The 13,306-nt window shown below is 40.8% G+C and overlaps 1 protein-coding gene across 1 annotated transcript; it reads right to left on the bottom strand.

Moving 5' to 3' along the window:
- Positions 1-7,513: 7,513 nt before the first annotated feature.
- LOC147637172 (cytochrome P450 93A3-like) lies at positions 7,514-13,067 on the bottom strand. The gene is made up of 2 exons (XM_086799903.1): positions 12,007-13,067; positions 7,514-8,207 (listed from the first exon to the last, which is right to left on the bottom strand). Exons 1-2 carry the CDS (start codon positions 12,940-12,942, stop codon positions 7,548-7,550), a joined length of 1,596 nt encoding a protein of 531 aa, XP_086656029.1. The 5' UTR covers positions 12,943-13,067; the 3' UTR covers positions 7,514-7,547.
- Between the last annotated feature and the right edge of the window lie 239 nt (positions 13,068-13,306).

Here is a 13,306-nt window from a genome sequence, read left to right on the forward strand (position 1 = left end):
TGTGTTTTTCAAAGATGGGAAAATCCACCTTACAGAGACTGGTCTTCCATTAAGTATAAACTTTGGGAAAGGAGGGATGAAAAAGCTGGTTGAGGATATGGCTGCTAGTCATGCCATCTCTATGGTTGAGGCAGCAATCTATGGATTAAAGGCTGGTCAATCAAAGCAGGGATCTGAGAATGATGAAGATTATGAGAATGAAGATTTTTGGCCATCAACAATGGAATTAATTGCGTCAAAGAAGGTGTCTAAGCAAGCTTTGCATGAGGCAGGTGACTGTATACGTCTTGAGACTGGCTGGGAGGAGCCTGTGGATTCTTTATCTGTTCATGCCTACATTGCTAAATGCCAAAATAATGAGGCACAGGTAGAGGAGAAGCATAAAAGGGAAAATGAGGAAGGAGGACCATCAAAAAGAGTTACACGTGGAAGTGAAAAGAAGGATCCTGGGCCATCACATATGCCTCCACCGCATAGCAGACCTCCATAGGAAGTATCAATGGAAGAAGTGCCAGCAAAAATGAAGCATGAGAAGGAGAAGGGTAAAGGGAAAAGTCCACTCTACAAGCTTCAATCTGATATTGAAGCCGCAACAGATCTCAAAAAGGTGCTTGAAGAGAGGATTCTAAACAGCAGGGTGGAATTTACACTAGGGGAAGTCTTGGGGATTGCAAAGAAAGAATTCCATGATGAGATAATTGATATTATACGAAGGAAAAGGCAATCCATAATTGAATCTATTCCATCACAAGGGGAGGCAAGCACTTCCAAGACTCATGGAGTACAGGTACAGCAAAAGGAAGAGAGAGAAAATGTGGTGGAATGTAATCACTCTGCTGATGGGGCACGACAAGTGCGCTTTGTGGAAGAGGATGATGAAAAAGAAGTTCTTACAAAGAGTCATTACTCCAGGAGTCATTGGGCAAGAGCAACCACTAAAACCCTTGTCAAGATAGGTGATTTGGAAGAGCCATATGTCGCTCTAATTGATCATGGGTCTGAAATAAATCTTATGGCTAAAAATCTCTACAACAAATGTAAGTGGCCAATGGATGTAGATCATGGGTGGATGATTAAAGCAGCTAATAACTCATCTGGAGAGCTCTATGCAGCATGTCCAAATGTAAGGGTAACTATAGGAGATGTGAAAGATGATCAGAACTTCTTTGTTCAGGAGATGTCATCGTATCCCCTCATCCTTGGGCAACCCTACATTACAGCTGTGAGGATGGAAACAAAGGTTTTGGATGATGGCTCGGCATATGCAAGAATAAGGAGTAAAGATGGCAAGAAAGCTGTTCAGTTCTTGACAGTTTGCATTAACCATGAAAGGAATCGTGAGTCTCTTCGAGCACAGTCACTCCCAAAGATAAATAGAGAATTCATGAATTACAGGGAGATGAGGGATTTTGGCCAGGTGCCATTGTAAAGCGGGATTCCAATGGTACAAGGGAAAATGAGTTCTCGCAGGACTCAATCAATGTAAATAACTTTTCAGTAAATTTTCAGGGATTCTCTAGCTATGGGTCACTGGTCTTTGTAAAAAGCAAGGATTTGAAGCGTGGCATGCGTAGACATGTACAAAATGAACAAAAAAGTCTTGAGCAGTGTGATCTTTTGGAGAAGAATGAGTTTATTTTAGGGGTGCTTGATGAGGTGTCATTTGTAGATACTATGGATGTGCTTTTTGATATGGGAAGAGCATGCTTACAGGGAGGAAATGAGCTGATAGAGGTGTCATCTGTGGAGATGTATGATGTAATCCGGGAATTTGAGGGGGTGGAATGTAAAAACATGAATTGCGAGATGGATGCTCATGTTGATACAAAGTACAAAACAGTAGCAAAGAAGGTAAAACCAGTTGCCTTGCCTTTGCCACCAGGAAGCAAGGAGAAGATAGATGAAGCTTCTATGCAACCAAATCTCAGAGATCCGAAGAAAATTGGGCATAAGTTTACATAGGAAACTTTAAAAGAGCTGAAGATTGGTGAAAGGGATTTTCTGTTGCCAGTTGAAAGGGAATGCTTTGAGGAGATGCTTGTAAAACATGGGAAAGCCTTTGCTTTTCAGCCGCATGAAATAGGCTGTGTTGATCCAAGCTGTGCCAAAGAAAAATGGGACATTGCGCTTTATTCAAGACATGCAACCTGTAAACAAAGTCACAATCAGGAATGTGGGAGTAGGTCCGATTGTGGATGAGTTTGCAGAAGCATTTGCAGGGAAAGCTATATACTCTATGGGTGATCTGTATTCGGGATATGATCAGTTCCAGCTGGATATACAAAGCAGGGACTTGACCACAATGAGAACTCCTTTGGGATTAGTAAGGATGTGTACCTTACCACACAGGGAGCCACCAACTCGGTGGCACATATGATGAATGGAATGAATAAAGTCTTACGAGACTTCATACCACAAATAACTATGCCATTTCTGGATGATGTGCCAATAAAAGGCTGTGATGAGAAAGACAAAGATGAGGATTTGGATTCAAAGGGGTGCCGCAAGTTTGTGGCAAATCATATAAAGGATTGTGATATGATTCTATCCAGGCTTGAAGAAGTGAATCTTACTTTGTCTGGATTGAAATCAGTGTTTGGGGTTGGTGAAGTGCTAATAGTGGGACATCTTTGTAGTACTAGTGGACGCCGACCTTGTCCAGCCAAGATAGATGCAATACAAAGAATGAAAGAGACATGCATTAATGTTACAGAGCTAAGGAGATTTCTTGGAGCATGTGTCTTTTATGTTATTTGGATCCCACATTATGCACATGTAGCAAATCCTCTTTATCAACTTTTGAGGAAAAATCAAAAATTTCTGTGGAGTGCAGTACATATTAAAGCTATGCGGAAGCTGAAATGTTTGCTCCAATCATCACCTACTCTGAGGAAGGCAGATTATGAGTGTGGCAGGCCTGTGATTGTTACAGTTGATACTAGTCCTACTGGGATAGGATGGGCAGTAGGGCAAGATGATGAGGATGATCACAGGTATGTAATCAGATTTGGAGCAAAGGTATTAAGCATCCGACAAAGAAAATATCCGCAGATCAAGAGAGAGTTATGGGGAATAGTCACTGCTCTAAAATGTGAAAAAGAATATCTTATTGGGGCATCTGTACTTGTGGAAACTGATTGCTTGCCACTTCTTGGGATGATAGCAAGTTGTGCCACTCCAGATATTGCTATGCTTAGGTGGATTGCCTATATCAAGTCACTAAATCCTGAGTTTGAGCATATTGCGGGAAAAGATAATCCAGTTGCAGATATGCTATCAAGAGCCAGGTATGAAGATGAAAAAGAGATGATTAGTGACATTGATGATGTGGGTACAAAGTTCTACACTACTGCATATGCAAAGGGGGACCATATTTGCCTATCAAATGCACTTGAGTCTTTTACTGAGGAAATGTATGAAGGAGATTGGTTGCTTATTGGTCAATACTTGAGTACTCTGACAAGACAGGAAAATTGGTCTGACTCAGAATTTAAGAGGATCCACAGAAAAGCATATGGTTATTTTCTAAAGGATGGGTATCTCTGGAAGCATCCTAAGCAGAGGAATGCTATGCCACAGAGAGTCATATGTGATAAAGAGACTCAAGGGAAGCTTGTGAAAGAATTCCATGAGAGTCTCTGGGCTGGACATCGAAGTGTGTGGGCCACCTTTACCAAAATAAAGGAAAAATATTGGTGGAAAGGAATGCCCAATATGTGGAAACATGCATGGTATGTCAAATGTACTCAAATGTGCGACATCGTGATGGCTTGCAACCAACCTACCCACCTGTCATGCATTACAAATGGATAGTGGATCTAGTTACAATGCCTTTGGGAATTTGGCAGATGCGGTACATAGCACTTGCAAGAGAAGATTTGACAAATCAGGTAGAAGGGCGTGCTCTTAGAACAAAGAGTACAGAAACAGTATGCAAATTTCTCTTGGAAGATGTGATTTGTCGGTATGGTTGTGTTGAGAAAATAACAGCTGATAGGGGTGAGCTAGATGTTGAAGAAGCAAGGGAATTCTTCTCTAGAATTGGCATTAAGCTGTCCCTAACATGTGCTTACAATCCTGAGGGCAATGGTAAAAGTGAGCGAGGGCATCCTCCAATCATTAAAGCTTTGGCTAAGGCATGCAGAGAAAGAATGTGAGAGTGGCCAAGGCTGCTACCATATGCCTTGTGGGCTGACCGTACAACTCATAGCTTAGTGACAGGATACATGCCTGCAGAATTAATGTATGGTCAGAAGCCAGTAATGCCAGTTGAAGAAGTAGTTCCAACTTGGAATGTATTGCCCTGGGTGGAAGGATTGAGCAGGGAAGATCTCCTTGCATTGCGAATAAGGCAGTTGGAGAGGAGGCCTGAAGATGTAGAGCTTGCTAAAGCTCGCTTGAAAGATGCAAGGTTGAAAAATAAAGGAAGATTTGATAGATGACACAGACTCCGGCCAAAACCTATTGAAGAAGGTGATTGGGTCCTAATGTATGATAGTAGCCTTGACAACCAATTCACTGTTCAAAGAAAATTTGCAAAAAGATGGTTTGGCCCTTACATTATCAAGCATGTGCATGGAAATGCCACGTATACCCTGTGTGAGCTTGATGGAACAGAGATAAAAAATTTTGTAGCAGGCAAAAGGATCAAGATGTTTAAAAGAAGGCTTGATAGTGATCCTTTTGATTCACAGGGAACTCAGGATGAGAGGCTTGATAGTGATAACATGGATATGGCTGAAGAGGAAGAGGATGATTTTCCTAATAATATTGAGGATGAGGACGACATCCAGATATATGTGGATCTTGGTGATGATTTGGCACATACCAGAGGATGTGCAGGTTTAGAGGGGGTGGATGTCGTGCCATGGCACGTCTATGGTGTGAAACCATGCATATGAAACTATCAAATGCAAATCTAGATGCATGGGATTAAGTGCTATGACGAGTCATTATATGATGCCTATGTACATATGTTCATATTGTAAATGAGGTTCAATAAGACGAGCTGAGGCTGAGTCAGGTCTTGAAGCTTGTATATGAGTGTGGTGTGAATTATGGAGCCTTATGCTTATGGTAGACCTTGCAGTAGAAAACACTCAGTTACATACTTGGCCTGTGTGGCTATGTAAATGATGGTATGGGTGGCTCGTAAAAGGGCTATGTGAATGATGTAAATGGCTACCCATGTGCATGATATGGACTTCCCTCAATGTGGATGAAGATCTTTTTCATCATCATTTCCAAATCAATGTGACATGGAACTCATGCATAATTTTCAGGAAAGGTACCATAGATGAAGCCCATGTTCATCATGAAGAAGCTCCCAAGGTTGCAAAACAATGGGTGATATAGTGTCTTGAAGCACATACATGATGTTGAAGGTCCCACAAGTTAAGCATGTGAAGGCCTTAGTTCCCTTGGTCAATATATTTGCATAAAAGGGAGTGGATACATTATGGGTATAGAAGGAATATGATGCTTATAAGGGGAGCTTGCGTGGCAGCAACGAGGAAAGGCGTATCCGAAATTAATGAAAAAAAAAGAGGGCGCTCTTGTTTTTCAAACGGGGAAATACAAAAATATAGCTGCAAAAGGTGGTGGGGCGCCGAACTCCTTGCGGGAAAGTAAGGAAAAACCAGAGATGTGAAGGGGAGGGGCATATATGGGAGTTCACCGTCTGCAGAAAAAAGAGGACCAAAGGCGCCTTCGACCAGAGTTTTTAATTCCAAGCTGGCGGCGACTGTTCATGTCATGTTGGAGTTAGAAATGAAGAGCTAATTGAGTACTACAGAGTGATACAACTTTCATTTAATACATGTACTCAGCCTTCGCAGTCTGCAGCGAAGCAATCGTATGGGAGATAGCGAAAATCAAGAAAAACTCGCTTTTTTTTCACTTTCAGATAAGCAATGTTTTTATTATTATTATCTTTGTTTACTAAAATCCACGATTCAGTAAATCGTGTTGTTTAAATACCTACGATTTGGAAAATCATAAGGCATATAAACCTTTAAAGGGTTTGTAAACTAAGAGGAACTTGGTTATGAAGAGTTGGGGTATCAAAGCATCAAGATTATGTGGAATCTAAGTATCAAAAATGCAGTATGGATTCTAGAAATTTAACTTTGTTTCTACCCAAATGGATTTGGAATGCAAGTCATGGGATTTCTTAGAATCATGTGAGCATGTTATAGATATGCCATATATTGTCTTTTGTTTGTGAGTTGTTGGAATTTAAAGACAGGTTTTCAGGTGATAAAGAAACATCTTGGAATGATGGTATTGATGTCACTTGATGTATGGAATGTAAATGGTCACATGTATGTGGGAAATATTTGAAAGAATACGATATGCCTACATGTGAATGGTTTAAGGGATTTGGAAAAAGGAGCCAGTGAATCTATGCTTGGAAAGGGACAAGCACTTGTGGTACACAATTTTTGTGCAATCATCAGGTTGAATTCAAGGATGTATTGAGGTGAATTGACACATGTATATGTCATTAAAAATGGATATGTCCTATGCTCCTTGGAGAATTTTGTGTGTGAGTTTCCTTGTGGAGTTTGGTACCTACTCTCACAGCTAGAAGTCTCGTACTTTCCCAGCGACACCGTCCACGTCACGACAACGTGTGGAAAGGCAAGCCACTTACATCAACGAGATTACACCCAATTTTTTGTGTTGTGGAGGGGAGGGGAGATTACACCTTATGCTTTGTGTTTTGTGAATTATCTTTTACCTGTTTTCATATGCTTTTGATATGGTTGATTTATTTACACATCGTTAAATTTTTGTTTGAAAGGTAAGTGAGTGGTGAGAGATTTGTCCTTGTACCAAGATTCTACTGTTCAATTTTATTTGCACATGTTCAATTTTACTTTGAAAGGTAAATGAGTGTTTATCCTTGTACCAAGATCGTGCTAATGATAGTAGTTAATCTCTTCTCATAAACACTTATCATGTGTTGATTGCCTATGTATCAATCATAACATTTGAGAATTTTTTAAAGATGCGTGGATAAAAATTAAAACCATACTATCCTTGATGAATGCCATCTCGCTATTACAAACCTCTATGTTTGACTGATACTCACTTAAGCTATGACTCTCTATGTGTGTGTGTATGTGTGCACATGTGTGTGAAGAGGAAGGAAGGATATGCTAATACTTTTATTAACTTAAATCCATAACACTTGGGACAAGCATCAAGCTCCCTACTATAAAAGAATGTGGTTGCCCAAAGGGGATAATATATATATATATATATATATATATATATAGAGAGAGAGAGAGAGAGAGAATCATATTTCATTGCATTAGACTCCTATGAGCTTCTACATTGTTAAAATTATGAAACATTTGGTGATTTGACAAGGAAGAGAACTTTGAGATCTCTACTTGAAAATTCCACAAAGTACTATTGGTGCATACATAATGAGAGTCATAGATTCTAGCCTATGACTAATAGTCTTTAAAATCAACATTGGAGTTAATGTGCCTCCTTATTCTCACACACACTTTCTTTATTATGGAGACCATCTTTTTTTACATCTCTAGTGTTGAAGTCCCAACCTCATCCACATTGGCATTGTAAACGTATGCAGGCAACCTTGATGTAACCAAGGCATTCAAGGGTTTTGCCATAGTCATTGTCAATCCATATCTGTCAGACATGTCAATAAAATGCACGTCAAAGGGAAGTGACCAGGTGAAACTCTGAAGTAGAGTTGCGAGCATTAGATGAACGTTGAGCAACCCCAACGCCCACCCAGGGCATCCTCTCCTTCCTGAACCAAAAGGTAACAATTCAAAGTGTTGGCCGCGCAAATCTATACTGCTATCAACAAACCTTTGTGGCCAAAAATCAAGGGGTCTTTCCCATGTAGCAGGGTCCCTACCTATGGCCCAAGTGTTCACGTATGCACGGGTTTTGGCAGAGATCGTGTAGCCTGCAATTTGACATTGTTGGGTGGCCTCATGTGGTATGAGAAAAGGTACTGGTGGATGCAACCTCATGGTCTCCTTCACCACTGCCCCCAAGTAAGATAGGCGTGGAATGTCCACCTCTTCAACAAGGCGGGCCTTCCCCACCACACTATCCAACTCCTCTTCCACCTTCTTCATTACCTTTGGGTTCTTGATGAGCTCTGCTAAGGCCCACTCCACTGTGACTGCTGAAGTGTCTGCCCCTCCCACGAATAGATCCTAGGCCACAAAGAAAAGCTCTTAAGAATCAATGTCAATCCAACCTTAATGAATCCCCAAAGTAGTTGCCTATGCATGCTCTCTAAATGCCCACATGCCTATGACGTGAGAATTATCAAACTCCTATATGAGGAGCTATTTTTTGTAATAAACCTACAACATATTATCCATGAGTTTTCCTCACTGCCACCTGGAGAAAGGAGAAGGAGAATTTTTGAAAAGAAAAAAGAAAAAACTTTTAGGGTTTCTTTCCCCCACGCCTAAATGTGTTGGAGCTCACAACAACTAATTGTCACCATCAAGTCATTTGCTCATTGAATGAGCTTCTTATATATATATATATATATATATATATATATATATATATATATATATATATATAATATATATATATATATATATATATATATAATATATATATATATATATATATAATATACATTAAAAAGCAAATTGTCCACCCCTCCACATACACACAAATACATATCTTTTAATATTATATTATGTGTATGTGTAAGAGAGAATATACATACAGACATATATATATTATGTATGTATGTATTTATAAGTATGTAAGCATGTATATGTGTATGTGTGTGTATAATACATTAGAAAGCAATTCCTCTTTATACACAATCACATATATACCTTCTAATATTATATTATGTGCATGTGTAAGAGAGGATGTGCAAGAAAGCTATCCCCCTATATACATATCTTTTAATATTATATTACGTACACATACATAGAGATATGTACACTCACACGCACAGACACACGCAAGCTTGCACATACACATCATTAGGAAAAGAGAAAACTCATTTTAGGACCCTGTAAGAAATTCACGATTTTTTGATTTTTCTTCACCCAAAATCAACAAAAATATTAAAGCAAGTACATGCAACTACAGAGATTCGCCGAAAAATGCAATTTGGTGTCAGTCTGACAACAGGTGATTCGGATATCGCCTACGCGTTCGGAGCGGTCCAAAATCTCCAAAACGACACCGAAAGCGCTGAAAACGGACATCCGGAGGCCCGAAAAAGGTCGAAAAAAATCGACCTTAAAAATTCACTGAGAAAAGCGATTTGGTGTCAGTCTGAGCAGTGAATTTTCTTGGCCGACCCTTTTCGACCTTTTTCGGATCTCTGAATGCCCGTTTTCAGCGCTTCCGGTGTCGTTTTAGAGATTTTGGATCGCTCCGAACGCGCCGACGATGTCCGAATCACCAAATTTTACATTGCAAATCTTACACCGAAGATGACAATATCAATTATAATAAATGAAAAAGATATCTTCATTCAATGCAAACTTACCGTTCTCTATCTGAATATGACTTTTATTCTTTTTTCTTCCATTGATTGATCGAGGGCTATTTTTCCTAAACCTTAAAAGACCCTAAAATGAGTTTCAATTTTTCCTAATGATATGTGTATATATGCACACAAGTACACACATATATACACTCACATACACAAGTACATGTATGCACACATGTATACAGACTTAAATGCACACATTTACATGCACTCACATGTACATGTGCACATACAAACAAAGATATATACACGATGAAAATATTCACATGGTCACACACGTACATGCACTCGCACATGAATACACAAAAACACAAACATACACCACATACACACAATCAAACCATACACACACTAGCACACATATACATAATTAAGACTTTCACAATGCATGCATGCATGAAGTCGACATTAGACAATCACATATGCATGCAAAAGAGTGAATGTATGTGTGTGAGAGAGAGAGATGTGTGAAGAGATGTGAGAAGAGAAAGTACATGTACATGTTTATGCATGAGGTGTGTATGCGAGAGAGAGAGAGAGAGAGAGAGAAGATATATTACATGTGTACGCATACATGTAAAAAGAGAGAATGTTTGTGTACGTATGTGAAAGATCGTCTCTGAGAGAGACACACATGTGCACAGACACACCCAAGCTTGCACATATATATGCATATACACGCACATAAGCACATACATATACACATACACACGTACATAAATACATGTGTACACATAAACGTGCACACCCACATGCACACATGTATACATAAATGCACACGCATACACATTTACACGTGTACTAACACATATGTGCGTGCACATACACACATAGACACCAAGATGCGCACACGGACACATTCACTTGATTGCACACATAAACACAAACATACACACTGACACCATACACACTGACACGTGCACATACACAAAAACTAACACATACACATGATCAAGATACTTGCACGATGCATGCAAGCATATAGTCAACATTACACGATCAGACACATGTGTATGTACACAGTCATACAATTGAGCGTGCAAGTGTGTGTGTAAGAGAGAGAGAGAGAGAAAGAGAGAGAGAGATTCTGTGAGAGAAAAAAGTGTATATACATGTGTATACGTGAGTGAGAAAGAGATGTGTGTGTTAGAAAAAGAGGACGAGTGCATATGCATGTGTATATGTGTGTATGTGAGGATGTTTGTATACACCGACATGGAAGATTGAGTGTCTTTGTGAGATATACATGCATACATGCACACATATATAATGCAAACATCAACACATACACTTGTACATATAAACACATGTGCATACAGATAACATGCACACCACATAATACATATACACTCGCTCACATGTACACACATATACTCACCTACACAAACACATATGCATGGACATGCGTGCACACACAAAAATATACATACTTACACACATATACTCAAGCTTGCATATACACAGATGCATATGCATGCACATAAGCACAAATATACACATACACATACACACTCACATATACAAATATACGTGCACATATACATGCACATAGACATACACAAGTACACACAAACATGTATACATAAAGGCACACGCATACACATTTACACGTGTATATGCACTTACATATACACGTCTAAATCTATACAACATAAAAAAAAATACCTACCTTATAAACCTAACTTTTACGTGAAAAAAAAAACTTTTTTTTTTAAGAAAGAAAAAAAAATAGTATGTTTACATTAGTGCATGTGCAAGCATGTACATATATATGTGTGTGTGTGTGTGTGTGTGTGAGAGAGAGAGAGAGAGAGAGAGAGAGAGAGAGTTCAATATGTGAGAGTGTACGTTTGTATGTGTGAAAAAGAAAAGGTGTGCATGTGTGTATGTGAGAGAGAGAAAGATAGAGAGAGAGAGAGAGAGATTACATGTAAAATGCATTTATTTGAGAGTAAACACACCTCACCACCATTAAAATTTAATTAATTAAAATTATATATGTACTGTGTGTATGTTTGAGAGACAGAGAGAGTTTGTGTGTGTATGCATGCATGTGTAAGAGAGAGAGTTTCTATGTGTGAGAGTGTATAATATGAAGAGAGAGTGTGTGTTTGTTCATGGGTGAGAAAGAGAGACAGACAGACATACAATTTCTATGTGTGAGTTTGTGTGGGAGAAGAGAGTGTGTTTGCATTAGTGCATGTGTGTACATGTGTGTTTGTATGTATGTGTGAGAGAGAGTGTGTGGTATGTGTGTATGTACGCGTGTGCTTGAGAGAGAGTGAGATGGGACAAGCTTGGAGAGAGAGAAGGTGAAAAGAGAGAGAAAAAGAGATGGAGAATAAAAGTAGCTTTTAATATAATATAATATAAATTAAATTAATAAACCTTGGTCACCCGGCAGAAGCAACGCTAAGTCTCAGATTAAACGCATGAGGGCATTCTCTTTAATTTCTTACTTTATAATTAACACTACTCACCACAATCACTGCCTTGATGTTGTCATCGGAGATCAGCATGTCATGCTTGTTGCTTTTGGAGGCGGCCAGCAACACGTCCAGCAGGTCACCGGGGGAGCTGTCCACGCCTCTTCTAGCCTCTCGCCTTTTATCAATCACCTCCTGCATGACGGCCTTGACCCTTTGTCCTACTGTTTTCATGCGTTTCACATAGCCATGCGGGTCCAACCAGCCCAACCAAGGGATGTAATCGCCCACATAGAACACACCGTCCAGGAAGAGGATTTCATTGATCAGGCCCAGCAGGTCATCATTAGGGTTATTAGCATCAAATGCAGTGGACAGCTCCGTGATTCTGTTTCCAAATGCCATTCTGGAGTTGATGTTGTTGGAGGCGGCCAGCAGTCTTGGGCGCAGCTCCACGGGTCTCTGTCCGCCGCCCGCATCTGTCTCCAGCAACGACAGCATCAGCGCCCGGACTTCTTCCACACGTATGGGCCTGAAAGCTTCCAAGCGCTTGGTGGTGAAGAGGTCGGAGACGCAGAGCTGGCGCATGAACTTCCAGTAGGGACCGTAAGGGGCGAATGCTATGTCGGTGCAGTCGAAGGCCGTGTGAATGCCCGCTGCGAAGCGGGGCCGCGAAGCGAAAGCAAGGTCGTGGGTCTGCAGAATTTCCTTGGCCATCTGGGGCGAGGAGGCCACGATGGCCCGGATTCCGCCCAGCCGCAGCCACATGAGGGGGCCATATCTCCTGGAGAGCTCGCACAGGGACTGATGTGGACGATCCCCCAGCAGGTGCAGGTGCCCGATGATGGGCAAGGCCAGAGGTCCGGGCGGCAGCAATCTACTAGACCGCCCAAAGGCAGCTCTCCTCATTAACCATATCACAGAAACCATGGCTCCACACAACATAAAGAGAAACATGATACACAGCTCCAGGCTTCGTTTCCACTCCATCGTGACCTTCACGCAAACGATCGCGAGCTGAGCTTCTGTCTAGTCTGATTCTTGTATAACAAACGCGCGACAACGAAGCTTATACCGTATGGCTTTTGCAGTTAAAGCCGAATCGATCACCGGGTAAACGTGGATAGGCCGGGACAGTCCCGTCCGCGGCGCGCGCACGAAATGTACAGGCGTCTGATAGAGGCACTACTCACGACACAGTGGAGACGTCGACCCTCGGGTCTATATGGCACGGTGCCTTAAAGAGGCCCCCCAAGGGCCCCCCAAGTGGGATCTACGAGTGAGAGGGGCCGATTTTGGGCGGGGGTGATTTGAGCCGTCGGATCCCCGAAAGTAAACTAGGGTCCGAAAGTAA

This window comes from Cibotium barometz, chromosome 7, assembly GCF_041138505.1.
Source record: "Cibotium barometz isolate CiBa-2024 chromosome 7, ASM4113850v1, whole genome shotgun sequence".
NCBI classification, from domain to species: Eukaryota; Viridiplantae; Streptophyta; class Polypodiopsida; order Cyatheales; family Cibotiaceae; genus Cibotium; species Cibotium barometz.

Coding starts and splice junctions, on each gene's coding strand:
- LOC147637172 (XM_086799903.1), bottom strand. CDS start 12,942: ATGGAGTGGAAACGAAGCCTGGAGCTGTGTATCATGTTTCTCTTTATG. Junction 8,208..12,006: donor ACATCAAGGCAGTGATTGTG/GTGAGTAGTGTT, acceptor TTTGTGGCCTAG/GATCTATTCGTGGGAGGGGC.